Source organism: Schistocerca piceifrons, chromosome 1 (assembly GCF_021461385.2).
Source record: "Schistocerca piceifrons isolate TAMUIC-IGC-003096 chromosome 1, iqSchPice1.1, whole genome shotgun sequence".
Classification (NCBI taxonomy): domain Eukaryota; kingdom Metazoa; phylum Arthropoda; class Insecta; order Orthoptera; family Acrididae; genus Schistocerca; species Schistocerca piceifrons.
This window is the reverse complement of record NC_060138.1, coordinates 19,884,392-19,901,268: the sequence shown is the minus strand read 5'-3', so window position 1 is coordinate 19,901,268 and position 16,877 is coordinate 19,884,392. Positions and strand designations below refer to the sequence as shown.

General features: G+C 41.7%; 1 protein-coding gene across 1 annotated transcript in view; it reads right to left on the bottom strand.

Annotated features, from left to right (window-relative positions):
• Positions 1-794: 794 nt before the first annotated feature.
• LOC124794779 (ubiquitin-protein ligase E3B) overlaps positions 795-16,877 on the bottom strand; it is a 283,854-nt gene continuing 267,771 nt past the window's right edge. The window contains exon 17 of the mRNA XM_047258416.1: positions 795-1,752. Within this exon, the coding sequence (XP_047114372.1) occupies positions 1,580-1,752 (173 nt within the window). The 3' untranslated portion in view covers positions 795-1,579. The remainder of the gene's footprint in view (positions 1,753-16,877) is intronic.

The following is a 16,877-nucleotide window of genomic DNA, read 5'->3' as shown; positions in this document are numbered from 1 at the left end:
ACATTCTGTATTATTCTCCTTTCCAGTATTAAGTATAAGAGAATAAGGAAAAAGAGCATTTCAGCTATTCTGCCACTGAAGAGGTTACCAACTGCATCACTGTCATTTTGAGAAGCACAGTTTGCTTGATCTAATACAGCCTCCCATACATGTGCACACAAGCAGCGCATGTAATCTTGTTTTTTTGTGTTAGTGATTTATCCTTGCAATTCTTAAGGTAGCAGGGATAAAATACATGTAACAAAATGTTATTTACAACTTGTACACAAACCAGACAGCAGTTATCACAGCCAAGAGCCATAAAAGGGAAGCAGTGACTGAGAAGGAAGTGAAACAGGTTTGTAGCCTATCCCTGACATTCAATCTGTACACTGAGCAAGCAGTAAGGGGGAAACCAAAGAAACATTTGGAGAAGGCATTAAATTTCAGGGAGAAGAAATAACAACTTTGAGGTTTGCTGTTGACATTGTAATTCTGTCAGGGAAAACAAAGGCCTAGGAAGTGCAGTTGAGTGGGATGGGCAGTGTTTTGAAAGATGATATAAGATGAACATCAACAAAGCAAACAAAGGGTAATGGAATGCAGTCAAATTAAATCAGGTGATGCTGGGGAATCAGATTAGGAAATAGGACACTAAAAGTAGTAGATCAGTTTTTCTATTTGGGGACTTAAATAACTGATGTGGTCAAAGTGTAGAGCATACAACATGTAGACTGGAAAAGTGTTTCTGAAGAAGAGAAATTTGTTAACAGTGAATACAAATTTAAGTGTTGCAAAATCTTTTATGAAGATATTTGTCCGGAGTGTAGTCTTGTGTGAAAGTCAAATGTGGATGATAAACAGCTCATACAAGAAGACAATACAAGCTTTAGAAATGGGATGCTACACAAGAATGCTGACGATCTGATCGGTAGTACATGTAACTAATAAGGAGGTACTGAACTGGGAAGAAAAGAAATTTCCGGCACAACTTAACTAAAAAAAGGGATGGTTGATAAGACAAATTCTGGGATACTGAGGGATCTTGGATTTAGGATTGGAGGGAAGTATGAGGAGTAAGAATTTTAGAGAGAGACCAACAAATGAATACAGTGAGGAGGTTCAACAAGACGTACGTTGAAGTAGTTATTCAGAGAGATAAAGGCTTGCACAGGACAGAGTAGAATGGAGAGCTGCATCAAAGCATTCTTTGGACTGAAGATCCAACAACAACAGTAACAACAATGACAACAACAATGTTATTTAATTAGTTCTACCTTGAGTTAGCATACTGAAACAATATGTAGTAATCCAGCAATTTACAAATGAGCAAATCTTTGGAAGAAAGAAGAGTAACAAATACAACAATAAAAATGCTGGCCACATAACACTGACTGGAAAACTAAAATTATCTTATGAAATGGTAATTCACATTTAAGCTAAATATAAACAGGATATCTACAAACATATTTACAGTGTTAAATTACTTATGTTTTCATCTATTTGATGTTTTCACAAATATTTACATTTTAAATTAAAATAGTAGCCTCTTGAAGAAGTCTCTGTAGTATCTCATGTCTGTAGTCTGAATCAGTCTAATTTAAGACAGTTCAAATCCTGTATTACTAGAAACTGCGTATCTCAGTTTCTCTCGCAATGTACTTTTCTTCTGATAGTTTGGTAACTTCAAGAGATTGAAGCATGTAGATGAAGTCGGGAGGCGATTTTGTGGATCCTTCTTCCTTATGGTAAAAAAGCCCCGAATAACACTACCTGTAAAAATATACAAATAAATGTACATACTGTAAACAACATACCCAATTTTGTGGATCCTTTTTCCTTATGGTGTAAAAGCCCTTACTAATACTATCTGTAAAAATAAACAAATAAATGTACGTAATGCAAACAACAGAGCGAAACGTGCATGTCTGATATGTGTCTAATGGCAACATTACAGATATGCATTGAATTTGGTTAATACATGAGACAGCTGGCTCAGATGACACAGACACATTAAAAGTATAAGATGTTGAAAAACTAACGTTAAGTAAGAAAGTGGCATATCATCAGTGGTTTGTTACAGTGAGAGCAAAATCGTGAAGTGTCGCCGATAAGCAGAAAATTTTAGTCCAGTTAAAATTAGCTCCTCACTATTAGACAGATGAGTTGCCAAAGGTACAGGGAGGGGTTTAATCTCCCCGAGCTTGTACCAATGGAGGGATGACAAGTGTTTGCACCTTAGTGATATATGTAGTAACGCTGATATCATCTGTGTGCACAGAATATCTAAAGGGCTCAGGTAGTAGGGTGGCTGTCAGCAGCCTCATTCCTACACATGCCGCGATGTCCAGGAACCTGTACAAAAGACACAGAGGCACATGCATCGCAGAGCATACGAAGATATTCCTGGAGCCGCTGTAGTGAAGGTGGTATGTGTAAATTGCACAGAGACTCTGGAGAGCACTGAGAAAATCAATGCACGATAAAGGGCAAACAGCTCTGTGATAGAAATAACGCACTGGTCTAACAGTCGACATCTAAAAACCTTTTTGCTGACGAGGGTGCACCCTGCACTGTGGTCATTCCTAGCGCCACTGGTGTAAATGTGTTCTTTCCCTAAACTGTGCATGCAGCTCCAGAAAAGTAAAGCTAGTTACTGAAACCAGAGCAATGTTCTTTGAAAGTAAAGTAAGTTCAAGAAGGGCACAGAACTCTGCCAGTGTGGAATGCTGCACTTAATATAGGATGAAACAATATAAAAGTGAACTCTGGAAGTGGTAACTCAGCAACTCCCACTAAAGGCTTATAACTGGGCTGGTGGGGAATGTACCAGTAGTCAAAGAGAAATCAAGTGGTGCATCACATTAAGGCAATGTAAGATGGACAGCTGTGCATCCGTAGCCCAAATTTGATGGGACTAAGGATCGATACAAACAAACAGTGATGGTACAGCCCACATCCCCTGAGGTGTCACAAAATTCAGATAATACTCACACTAGTTGCTAAATATGATATTAGGCAGAACCAACATAATATTTGATCAGTTGTTATGTAGGAATGGTAGGAGAAATTCCTCTCACTGTCAGAAACTCATGTAAATGTTTTTTTTTCTTTTTTTTTCAGTGGAAAAGTGAAAGGCTTTATTTATGCTTCACAAGTAGAGATGCTTGAAATGCTGTCAGAGTTGCCGTATGAGTAAAGCGGCCTGCTGAGAGCTGCTATAGACCAATAAACTGTTGACAAAGAAAGAGCATGCGAGACTCAGTGGGAGGCAGCCAATAACGGGTGCGACCACTATAGCAAATAAGGTTTTGCTCAGCACTGAATCTGGAGATATAGTCAACTGCAGAGTGATGCCTGCAAAAGCCACTATATCAGGAAAAAAAAAGAAAATTGATCGTATGACATTGTTGGCCGGGAGGTCCCGTCCGGGTTCGGCCGCCTTGCTGCAAGTCTTATTTCATGTGACGCCACTCTGGGTGACTTGTGTGTCTATGATGATGAGAGGATGATGAGGACAACTCAACACCCAGTCCACAGGTGGAGAGAATCTCCAACCCGGCTGGGAATCAAAACCGGACCTGCTGCATGGGAGGCAAGCACGTTACCACTCAGCTAAGCAGGTGGACACACTATCAGGAATTTCCGTGGCTCAAGCCACCATATCCTCTGCCCAATGATCACTTGTTTCATCACCTTGCACACACTACTGGTGACAGATATGGGGTGGTAGATGGAGGGAAGGTGTCTGCCTTTATAAGGCTTAGGTGTAGGTATCACAGTAGCTTTACACCAGCTGTAGAAAATGTGCCATCCTTCCAGATACAATTGTACATACAGAGAAGAAAGCACTTGCATTTGGGAGTTAGCTGTTGCGACTTCCGAAGGTGAATGTCGTCAGGTCTCAGAGTGGAGGAAAGTGACGATATAAGAACATGCTCTCATTCCTTTGTGGTAAAAACATTATTGTGGCATTTATGATTATGAGAAGTATCTGCCACTTGCTTCTGAAGTAGGAAGGGCAACAGTAGTAGGGCAGAGCTCGAGGTCTCTGCAAAGTGCTGAGATGGGCTGAGGTGTGGGAGACATCGCAGCATCCACTACAGTACTGTTTGCAAAGGTCAGATCGGGTAGTGGAAGAAGACCTTTTCCCCAGCACAGTGACAATGTTTATCCCAAGGAACAGTAGATGGAGTAAAATAGTCGAGAGAGCTCCATAAGTCTCTTTTGCTATCTATAACTATTCAACTACTCTTTGCATTCATCTGTTTAAACTAGACACAGTTCTCCAACACGGGGTGGTGCTCGAAGACACGGACAACACATCTCGTGAACCTAACTTTTCCCTGTACAACAGGGAAATGGGGTTCATTGTGGGAGAGAAGATGTTCAGGGTACGGAACGATCAGCGGCAAAGAGGATGACGTACATAAGGTACTCTACCTGGTCATCACCGTTGTGAAACTGTTTGTGTACGGGTGCAAGTGGTTTTAGATGGGTGCCAAGCCATCTTAACACGGATCATACATAGTTCAGCAAGCAACTTATGCACAAGAAATGGTTGCTCGAGTGTGTGCATGAAATGTTGGGCCACTCCAGATGCTCAGTGAGCTTTGTGCTGTAGAAGGAGAGATCCAGGTGCAAAAATGAATATGCAGAATTTGAAGGAAACACTGGTTCATCTGTGCTGAGGGAAACAATATGAAGCTGGTCCAAACTGTTTGACAGGAATGTACCTTTTACACAGGCTCTGGGAGAGCCCAAATGGGATGGTGGCCACTGCACTCAACAAGTGGCAAGAAAGGTGCTGGGACTTGAGCAACCAGTTGTACTATTTCTGTCAGAATAAGAGTGAGTGACCGAGATATGAAGATACAGCAAACAGAAAACGTAACTCCAGGAAGCGTAATACAGACAGCAACAGCTTACTACAGGGTGTTCAACAGAATGATCGAGCTATTGTCACCAACTCAGATGAGTGTTATTACAACCCCGTGAGCTGCTCTTCTTGCCTCAGGAGGAAGGCTGTAAACGTTCCTGGGTTAAATGTGAAAGGTCAAAGTGGTCTCGAGTCAGCATTTACATTTCTAACAGTTATAAACTGTTCAGCAGCAGCTGCAATTCTGCGCTACACGATCTCATACCTCGTACATTCTATTGAAGAAGAGCCATTTCACGACAAGAGGTCCTCAGCATGTGGTCCAGTGGTTAGCGTTTCTGGCTCTTAGATTGTGGGGCCAGGGTTCAATTTCCAGCTGCGTTGAATTTTGGCCCCTCAGGGACTGGGTACTGTGTGGTTCTCATCATCGTTTCACCATCATCAGTGAGCAAGTTACCAAAGCGGTGTCAAATAAATAAAGACTTGGATCAGACAGCTGAGCTATACCAGACAGGTTCTCCCGGTCAATAATGCTATATAATTGTTTCACTTATTTATTTCAAGGGTAAGAGATGGCAACTGGGTAGGTTTCCATTTCACTCGAGATTTGTTACTGCAATGGTGCATAAGGAGTACACAAAATGATTACATTTACAGATCAATAGTACAAGCGGTTCTGAGGTACCAGGTGCTGAAACACCCATATTAGTATGTGATGGAGCCTTCACGGGTGGCAATGCAGGCCCTGACTCTGGCATATAGTTGATCGTACAGACAGTGAATACAGTACTGAGATACGTTATACCGTGCCTGCTCGACCTGTTCAGTTAGAAGTAAGAGTTGTCGATTGATGAGTCAGACCGATCACTCCCCATCCCATCGTATCCCACAGGAGCTCGAGTGGAGAAAAGTCTGGAGCTCGTGCTGGCTAGGGAAGTTGCTACACATCTTGTACAGCATGTGGAGTTTCACGGTTAATGTGTGGGTGAGTATTACCCTGATGGAACAATATATCACCTTCCTGTTGCAATAATGGCAAAAACAATGGGTCTAACAACAATCTGTAAATACCGAGCACGGTTTGCTGTCCCCTCCAGAAATGCCAAAGGTGAACGAGAGGTGTAGCTTACTGCAGTCTTATATTTGTCTCGGACGAATGCATTGTACGAGACAGCACTTAGCAGGTCTATAGCGTACGCACAAACGACCGTCACTTGCCGCAGGCTGAATCTATTTTCATTGCTGTAGACCACCGTGTGTCATTCCATCTCGCAAGTGATCTACCGATGGCCCCAGTCGCTCTGTGCACACTGATGTCGTGGCACGGGTGGAAGAAGGGCCAGAGGTGTGGGCGACAATAGTCCCACTGCTAACAGCCAGTTCGCAATGGTCCATATTGCCCCATCTGGGCTCACAAGTCCTATTATCTGCCCTGGGGTTGCCACACAATCTTCCACTGTTGCCCTTACAATACGACAAACCTCGCAGGAGTCCGTACCATGTGGACGCCAGAGCTGAGAATGCTCACGTGACCACAGATACCGGCACCATTGCACACCTGACACAGCACGTACAACTTGTGTGGCAGTGCTCAAAAAGGACCACCCCACCACTCAGACGAGCACCATTTGACCCGTTTCGGACTCACCCAGTCAGCTGTAGGAAGCACGAGTGCATCATCGTGACACGGTCGCCTGCTCGCTTCACGTGTCTGCATCGTACTGAGCCTTCTGGCTGTGAGCATTCCCTATTAAAGGGTAGACACAGATAGTGCTCTGGTAGCTATGCTACTGAGCTATCTGTTGGTGGACAATACTGAAACCATTATCAGTACACCTACTATCTCCTAGGTGACACGTACTGTCATCGGGTCAAAACTGACATCGTCTTTCCGGGTGTACTGTTTCTTTTCCTTTTTTCCAGCAGTGTATGTTTTGCAGGTACAGCAGTTATAGACAATGATGTTACTTTAGTACTTGCGGTTTTACAGTTAATGTGCTAAACTGAAGGTCACAGGCACGGGTGGCCGTATTGATTTTTGGTGGTGGTGTAGCTACAATATTGCTGAAACAGTCAGATGTTGGTAAGAAGGGCTTGTGGATGGCAATTTTTTCTGAGTAGCTCCAAGTATTTTCCAATTTCCAGATCTCCTGTGCAGCTCGCTCGTCGAGGTAAGCGGAGTACTTGTGGGACAAAGCGACGTGGTCTCCTGTGCAGTTAATGCAGTGGGGTGAAGGAGATATGCAGTCTCCTTGATGTGTATCTCTGCCACAACTTACACATTTGGCTGCATTTTTTAGAGGACACGCAAGTATAACTGAATCACCGACACCGGCAGCAGCACTTCAGTTTAGCTTATAGGGTGTTATACTGTTGACCCGTTTCTCTGCCTTGAAGGGAGCTCCACTCGATCAAATATACGGGAGATGGCACAGATAGGCATCAATTTGTTGTTTGTCCTGTTATACTGATGTACTGCAACTATTTCCTGATTAGAGAGGTAACCTTGAATTTCTGCCTTGGGCAGACCGTCAAGCAGATCAGTGGTAACAACACTGTGGGAGTAAGTCAGTGAGCTATGGGATTCCATATCTATGGGATATTAGTGAAAAAGTCAGCTTTCATCATATTTTCGGCCCCGTGTCGATTAGAAGGGCTATGTTACGCAGGTGAGATCGTGACTTCATTTGGCCTGCAATTGACTCCACAGTTCAATGATGAAGGGATTTATACTAACACTAAAAGGATCATAGTGGCCAATCTGACCGGTGAGCATTGTTTAATGTTTAATAAACAGTGTGCGTTTTAATTTATGGGCTGTATTTTTCATGACTTTTTAATGTACTCTCGGTGTTTATAATTTCTGTAAAAGACAAACATCTGTTACAAAAACTGAACAAATTATAAACATTTTTACCTTAAAGGACCGCAGCTGGTCATTCTGACAGATGAGGAATATTTTGCATTTCATGTGTCTAAAGGCTCAGCAATGGATTTTTTTCTTCCAATGAGGTTATTTTATTTCATTGTTGTGACCTTGTACCTCCACCCCCCCCCCCCTTTCCTTTTACATTTTACTTTATTTAGTAGAAGAACAGACATACTTTAGTTGCTGTTTTTCATCAATACACACTGTTGTGCTCTGCAGAAGTTTAGTGCTCCTCCTCATTATTGTGGCATGCTGGTGTTTTCAATTGGATTAAGAATTACTCAATTACGTGACGTGTTCACCAGAAGAAGATTCTGAAGGAGAAGATATTTTTAATGTGATGAGTTGCACGATACAGATTATAAAGATAACACAAAATATCAGCCCCAAGAAACAGAACGAGGCCAATCGTCAGAGTAGGAAGATGAAAGTTCAGTACCTGTACAACAACATACAAATAAGCCAGTGCTTACACATTTGATTCCAGTGGCACAAAAAATTCCTACTTGCAGCTGAGGAAGAAAACAGAAAAAAATCACATCCATCTCAGCATCCGGAAGCCCGAAGTGCAGAGACTGCGCCAACAGAACAGTGTGAACTCGAATTGCGTGAGAGCACACACCTGGAAGATTAAGGCATTACAACATGTTGGTAGAAACTCCTGGGTAAGTGTGTAATGCTAAGAAACTTACAGTTGCAGGCAGTTATATGAGTGCATGGAGAGTGTTGACAGAAAATAATACTCCACACAACATAAAAAACTTTACAGAAATTAGAGCCCGAGAACTTCCACCGGATATCACACGGGTACTCGATATTGCCCAGTCAAAAACTGGTATAGCTATAATGCGTGCACTTTGAGTGTACAGAGGAAATAATTTCCCCCTGAAACTTCTCCGGTCTCAAGTGCGGGGGGCGGCATTTTTTGCTCATACTGTGGGAAGAAATAAGTTCATAGAAGTGTGATTTTGTAGTTCTACGACAAGCACACTTGCGCCAAGAGACCCAAGACTAATGGCTTCACAGCAGCTACAACAGTCTGGAATTCATTGCAGCTCTGTCCATGGAAAGCTCTGTACACTACACGTGTAATAAATCAGACGAATTTGGTTTGAGGTTCTGACACGCATTAGACATCGGTAGTAAATGTACGACGAATGAAGTTCCGTACTTGACCAACTAACATACCTGTTGCAGAGCACGTTGTCACGCATCTCAGTCAGCCTTACACTTGAAAAGGAAGATCTGTAACATGTGACTGTTTCTTCACAGCCAAACATCTTGCGGAGCAGCTAAAGGGGGAGAACATAACCACAGCGGGTGCACTGAAGAAAAATCGAAGAGAAGTTCATCGGCGAAGCCTGCTTCCAGATCTTTGTACGACACTATTTTTTACAAATCCAGTGACAGTTACTTCCTAGCAGGGGAAGACCCTGAAAAATGGTCTTCTACTGAGCACAACACAGCTGTCAGCTGCAGTGGACGAGCAAACACAGAAGAAACTCCCTAAAACTGTGAGCTTGTACAATTCCACTAAATTTGGAATTGATATTCGGGACAAGATGTCTCGTCTGTACATTCTCAAGTTTGGCTGCCACAGATGGCCTACGCACTCGTTTTCCGACATCCTAGACCTCGCCGGAATCGACGCCTGTATCCTTTACGGAGAGACGACGGGAGAAAAAGTTAGCCGGCAGGTGTTTCTTTTCAAATTAGCAGAACAACTTTCCTTTGTGTATGTACAATTAAGGAAAGAACTTGTTCATTACATTCATTCGTGTTCAGAACATTCATTACGACCACTGAAATACGTAAGGTAGTAGTACACGAGGCCTGCCAGATACGAGGATGCAAAAGTTTAAACAAAACTAAAAATGTATCTGAGCAGTGCAAGAAATTCATATGTGGTCCACGTGCTGGAAGTGCTCGGCACGTGTGCGCGAAGTGTTTTGACAAAGAAGGTGGCTCTGATTGAAAAGATGTCATAGAGAGAAAAAATGTTGCTTTCTCATTACTGCTACAGCAATGTGTGTCAATTTTTCTTTATTTTCCATAGTAAATATACATTTATGACCTGTTTGGGGGTTTGACTTAATACAAGTCATAAAGATAAAAAATGTTGTATAATTATATGTTTATTTGCATTTGTAAGTTTAGTATAAACTGATTTTGCATTTACAATTTATTCTTTGCTTCGATCTTTTTTTATTTAATTAAATACAATTTCTACAGAAACTTTGAAGCGTAACACATTTTTACAATAAGCATAATGCACTATTGACCTGTAAAGACACTGTACTGAATGTACTGAAGTCACTTAAGAAGTAAACCTGAAAACAGAGAAGGAAAACTTCACAGGTAAAAATGACCAGTAGTGGCCCTTCTATGTAGTTCGCTAATGCCAGTCCTCTTAGTGCTAAGAAAACTCTCACTTTTTTCCGTATGTGACACTATTAAGTAGTGGGGTGCACATGGAATATTCATTATTTTCTCAGTTACTTTCCATTTCTGTTTGTTAGGCAAGGCTTTCGGTAGATTGGTCCTGTACTCAATGCGATTTGATTTCTCACAACTGCAAGAGTCTACGATGATTTACACTTTTGCTCTTGGGTTTCCCACACAGGGCTACTGACCCACCTCAGGTGATTGTTCATACCTCAGGACACACTTCCTGAACTCCAGACAGAGGGGTCAACTGGCCACTGGACCTGGCCTTTTAGCAGAGGGTACACACAACCCCTACCCGTCAAACTAGGGACAGGGAATTAGCAATTACCCAGTCACCCTTTACCCTGTCACACATGTGAGCTGACTTTTGGTAGGGGAAGAGAGGTGAAAAAAGAAAGGCTTCAAATGATACGGGCAGGTGAAATGCACAGAATAGTATAAGGAAAAACTTGCAGTACAGAAAGATAGTAGTACTACAGGTAGTGGGGCCCTGTGCTCACCAAAGACACACTCATAAAATAGTTATGATCCTGTGAGGGAAATATCATGGAATGAGAATACTGAAGTCTCCAGAGACAACGATCCTGCCACTATGGTTCAAATCCTAGTCTGGTACAAATTTTCAACTTTCCCCATTGATTTAAATCACAGCCAATCTCTGTAATTCCTTTGTGGTTTAAGTCATTGTGGCTACTCAATTAATGTCTGAAAGAATGCATCCCACATCTATAATTATGATGAGGACAACCAAGTGACCACTTCAGTGCAGATGCACACCACGTCTGAACTCTTACAAGGATCGGCGAAATGCCGCAAGTAATGAGGATAGTGGGCAACGGGCAGTACGTCAGTACTGTGTGGACAAGTTGAGAATTTGGGTCTGACGGGAGGTGTGCTAGGGTAGTCCACAGAGTTGCGATGACTGCACAGTGGTCAGCACATCTGCCTAGTACGCGGAAGACCCGGTTTCGAATCCCTGTCCTCGTGAATTTTTAATTTTTCCTACTGTTTTAGATCAATACCCTTTGGCAGCTAACATCATTAATTCCTTTGTGTCTTGATTCATAGTGGCTCAAGGATCAAAACTGTCTGAAAGAACATACATCACATATAGAAAATATATCTTGAGGGTATTACACCATGAACAGGAGGCTCAGTGTTCAAAATTGTATCAAAATAAATATTGTAGACTCCAAGTTGTGGTAAAATGTGGTTATGCTGCAATGATACAGGAAACAAACATCTGGTTCTACCACGGTGATGTTGGTCCAGCAAAACTGAATATAACTCTATTGGAGAAAATAGCACATACACAATTCTCTCATCAACAGTCACTTAATAAATACTAATTGGACTTGCAACACCAGTCCACTCTACTGCCAGATCCCACAAGCAAAGTAAACAACGAATCTGACGTCAAATGTAGAGTCGTAGAGAGAAGCCGAGTCACCGTCCTTACCGTATTTACTCGAATCTAAGCAGCACTCGAATCTAAGCCGCACCTGAAAAATGAGACTCGAAATCAAGGAAAAAAAAAATTTCCCGAATCTAAGCCACACCTGAAATTTGAGACTCGAAATTCAAGGGGAGAGAAAAGTTTTAGGCCGCACCTGCAAATCGAAACTAAGTTGGTCCATTGTAATATGAGACACAATTTAGGTCGAATGAATGACGATACAGCTACAGTAGTTTGGTTCGAGTCGTAAGCTTAGCAGTTAAGCTTTACCAGGTAGCCATTGCTACGCATCAGGCGCTCCGTCCGTATTTATACGGTACCCTTCCTTTTTCACGTGCTTCGTCTGGTTTGAATCGATTGCTTATTTTTCTTTGATCTGATAAGTGCTATTCTCTTTGTTATAGGTGTTTACGACACTCTAAGCTGAAAATGCATTACTATACTGTGTCATGCATTGTTTCTCACATTCTGATAGTGCGTGTTTACAGCCTGTCACCGCTCGCGGCATGGCTTGCTTTTGTGCGCGCTACCGGCGCTTACAATTAAAGAAAAAAAAGAGAGGAATCGTCTCATTAGCGAAACAATGGTAAGAGACTGCTATTTGTTGTTACTTACACTGCTGCTTTCTTTGATAATGATCAACAAGAACCAAATAATAGCCTGCGTGTGATAGAAGATGTTCTGAACGAGAGTTTAGCTAAAATTTTTCGCCATTTGAAAATGTTTGCAGACGCCTCTTTTGTACATTACATTCTGCACAGAAATTAGAGTCATCTTAGATTTAAAAATCTGGTCAATTGCCATGCTTCATTTCTGATTGTATCACTATTAGGCATAAGAATAATATGAATATAAACATGACATGATATGTATATTCTTCCGCGTTTGCTGTTGTCTCACACTAGTTTCGTACTTTATTAGGCAGACAGGATTTAAATGAGATAGCAGCAAACACGAAAGAATACATGACAAAATGTTTATATTCGTATTATTCTTATGGTGAAGAGGATATACTGCATGTGATTCACAATTCATAAAAGTTCCTATTAGCAACCATCTCTTCTCACAGGTAGGCAAAAATTCAGAATGTAGAGTTGGCCATATTGACAAACATCCCAAACAGTCTTGCCAGTTGGATTTTCATAGTACATAGAAATGCTGCTACATTCAATGATGAACAATACGGAATTTGTATTTACTTCATTGGATAATGTATGAAAATGCAGTGGTCGAAACTTGGGGCGGAGAAAAAAAGCTGGTCTTCCACTTTTTTTTTTTTTTTTTTTTTTTTTTTAATTTATTTACTGACTCAGAGGTTTTGGCGCCAGCATTTATCTTTGTGCCTGCAAAGCATGCCTGTGTAGCGCTACAAATATTCGACGGCAGAAGTTAGTTGTGGCGGCACCTACCAACATTTTTCAGAAATTCCGCTTACTTTGCACTCGATTCTAAGCTGCAGGCGGTTTTTTGGATTACAAAAAGAGGAAAAAAAGTGCGGCTTAGATTCGAGTAAATACGGTATTTGTCTGTGGGCACAGTCGTGTTCCACATCCGATAGCTGTCGGGCACTGCAACTGTGTGGAGACGTTTATCCTGTTACCAGGTAACAACAGCCTGCTTCAACTCCAAGGCTCATACGAGGTTGCCAGAACGACGACGGTAAGGCGGAGACTCGTAGACAGTGCAGGCTCCGGGTATGAGCGAGCAGAATTGTGTAAGCCAGCTACTGTCGATCACCACTGGTCCACAGATACCGAGGAACATTACAAGTGCTCCTTCTGCCGAGCACACAGAAACAGATATTTCCACGTGGTTCTCAAATGTGTGCACCTTATGTTTGGCCTTCCCATTACTCTGAGGGTGGAATGACATCGAAGTATAGGTCTTACACGTAAAGCTAATGTATCAATGAAACTCTGGAACAGACTTCTGAAATAAACTGGAATTGCTTATGGAACACAATTATTTACTGCTGAGCACCAAAAATGGCTTCAGAGAACAAAAACGAACATTTGATAATCATGCATTATTGACAGCTAACATCTTGTCTGTGTTTTTCTGGGACAGCTGTTTATTGCTGCACCTACATCTATACACCACAATCTACCTTTTTGTGTGTGGTGGAGGATACTTTGCATACCTGTGCCACTTCCCCCTTTTCCTGTTGCCGTTGTGGTTGGTTTGTGGGAAGAACAATTAGTGGTAAGCCACCATTTGGGCCCAAATATCTATAATTTCATCTTCATGGTCTTTTTGTGAGATACACATACTGGTTGACTCTTCTAGGAAAGTATGCTTTCAGAACTTTCGCAGTAGACCCCACATGTTGTAGAACACCTCTCTTTCAATATCTGCCAGGGAGTCGGCTGACCATCTCCTCGATGCTATTGTGCTTGCTAAACAAATCTGTAATGAAAGATGCTGCTCTTCTTTGGATCTTCTCTATTTCCATTATCAGTCCTGTCCAGTTCGCATCTCAGAATAATGAGCGATATTTGAGTATTAGTAGAACAAATGTTTTATAAGTTACTTTGTTGACGGACTACATGTCCGGAGCATTATTCCATTGAATCTCAGTCTTGCCTTATCTGCAATTAATTTTATGTGCTCGTTACACTTCAAACCACTCCATACACATACTTCAGTGAGATAATTTATGGAAGTAACTGTTTCCAGTGATTGTTCTACCACTGTGTGATCATAAAGTAAAGGATCTTTCTGTCTAAGTACTCACGACACATCTATTTGTTTGTGTCGAGGGTTAATTGCCACTCCCTGCACCGAGTGTCAATCGTCTGCAGGTCATCCCGCATTTCGTTACAATTATACAACTTTGCTACTTCTCCATATACGATAGCCAGCGAAAAGCCTCGTGCAACTTTCGATGTTATCTGCTACGTCATTTATATTGTGAAAAGTAGCAGTCCCGTAACACTCCCCTGGGGCACTTCCCATGTTACTTTTACTTCTGAAGACTTTCCTCCATTCATAGTGACATACAGTGTTCCATTTGCTTGAACTCTTCAGTCAGTACGACATTCTGTAAGCTCTTATTTTGTTCATTAGGTGCCAGTGCGAAACTGTTTTGGCACTTTCCAGAAGTCGAAGAACAAGGCATTTACCTGGTCTCAGGAATGAACAGACTGATAAAAGGTACAATTAATTTCAGTATGAGGTTCTTAAATGTGTGCACTATATGTTTGGCCTTTGCATTAGGGCAACTTCCTCACCACAGTCTTCATTGGTACCTCAGCTATGTATAATAATGTGCTCATTTCCATACTAACATATAAGATTTAGTATTTTAGAATTCCAGATACCTTCATCACAGGTATACTGTGGCATGTCATACCTGTGGTATTTTTGTTAGGTTTGTAATTGGCTGTCGATGTGATGAACGTGCCACGAATTACTACACTGGGAAATCCTATGCTATTGTACATCTGTTGGACTTATGTTCAGTTGAAGAATGAGATGTGGACCAAATGAATATCACAATGCTTCCCTTTGGGGACAGTCTTCAGCCCAATATTGTACACCTATAAACAGGGTGTTTATAAATGAATATCGGGGTTTTAACGCTTTATAATATTTATTATATTAAACTTACAGTTATAAATGATATGTCAAATGAAAGAACAACTCAAACAGTTTTATCAAGAACCTTATAAATGTCCAATTTGAGCACCATTTGTCACATGGCACACATCAAATCTATAGCCAAGTTCTTCCCAAACGTTGATAAGAGTGTCTTCAGTGATTGTAACAACAGCTGCTTCAATACGGTTTCTTAATTCAGGGAGATCTGCTGGTAGCGGAGGCATGTACACACGATCCTTGATGAAGCCCCAAAGGAAAAAATCGCATGGCGTTAGGTCGGGTGAATGTGGAGGCCGTGCAAAGCAAGCCCTGTCATTAGGCTTGGGAAGAACTCTGCTATAGACTTTACGTGTGCTGTGTGACACATGGTGCTCACACTGAACATTTATAAGGTTCTTTGTAAAACTGTCTGAGTTGCTCTTTCATTTGACATACCATTTATAATTGTAAGTTTAATGTAATAAATATTATGGAGCGTTAAAACCCCGATACTCATTTATAAACATCCTGTATTGTCATACAGTGAGATGACATATGTTTCTACTCAATGCCCACATACTCTAGGATACTTGCAATATTGCTTGGGGGTCATCTAATACAAAATAGTCTAGCAGCATCACCTCGCAACTCCCAAGAAGTAGCGTTCACTTGCAAATGTACATATCTTCTTGCCCTGTGGATGAATTTGTTAGACCATACAATGTCACCATGACCTTATATCAAATATATGACTAAAACCTGAAGTGGGACACTCACATTTGACAGCTTCTTCCAGAAAACATTCTCTGTGTGTAGGCTCATACTCAGTGGGGAACACACCCGGCTCCAATGCTCATCCTGTGCCGATCTCTGGTGCTGACTCAGAATTTTACCACTGTGACATCAAGTTTACACTCACCAGATTAGACAAAATACAGCAACATTCTGTTAGAATTTGTATCAAAAGCACTGCAAATGCCTTTCAATACTCAGCACCACTTCCTAGCAGTCAAATTTTCCTCGAAGAGAATACAAACCCCAGAGTCCTACATTGCTTAAAAATTAAATTGACAGCAAGCACTTCTTCAGACTGATCATCATTCCTCTCTCAAAATAAAAATGTGTTGCTAAATATTAGCCACTCAGCAACAGGAATACTTCCTTGCAACTCGGTTCACCAGACGAACCGGTACTTCAAAATCCTTTCGTTCCCCACTATGTACTCTGTGCGACATCCACGTACTGAGTAAATGTGGAATGTCAAACACTAATGGCACGTGCAAATGCAGGGGCCAGATCCAATTAAAATCTTCACTGAAAGCTTGAAAATAACTGATAACTTTTGTGCATAGTTTTTGGAGGCCTGACCTCCAAGCAGAATGGTTATACTCCCTCGCTACCACCCTCAGAAGACACTAGTGTTTACAGCAGAGGCAGAGACTTTCGTTTAAACTTACCCATTCCTCAGACTGCTTAGGCTAAACAACACTGTGACTGTATACTGTAGTATCACATATCGATACCACCCGCCGGGAGAGATAGCAATGGAATTGCAAGTTTCCGTGAGATGTCAATAGGGGTCACATGGGATCCGGTGGACTCGACAG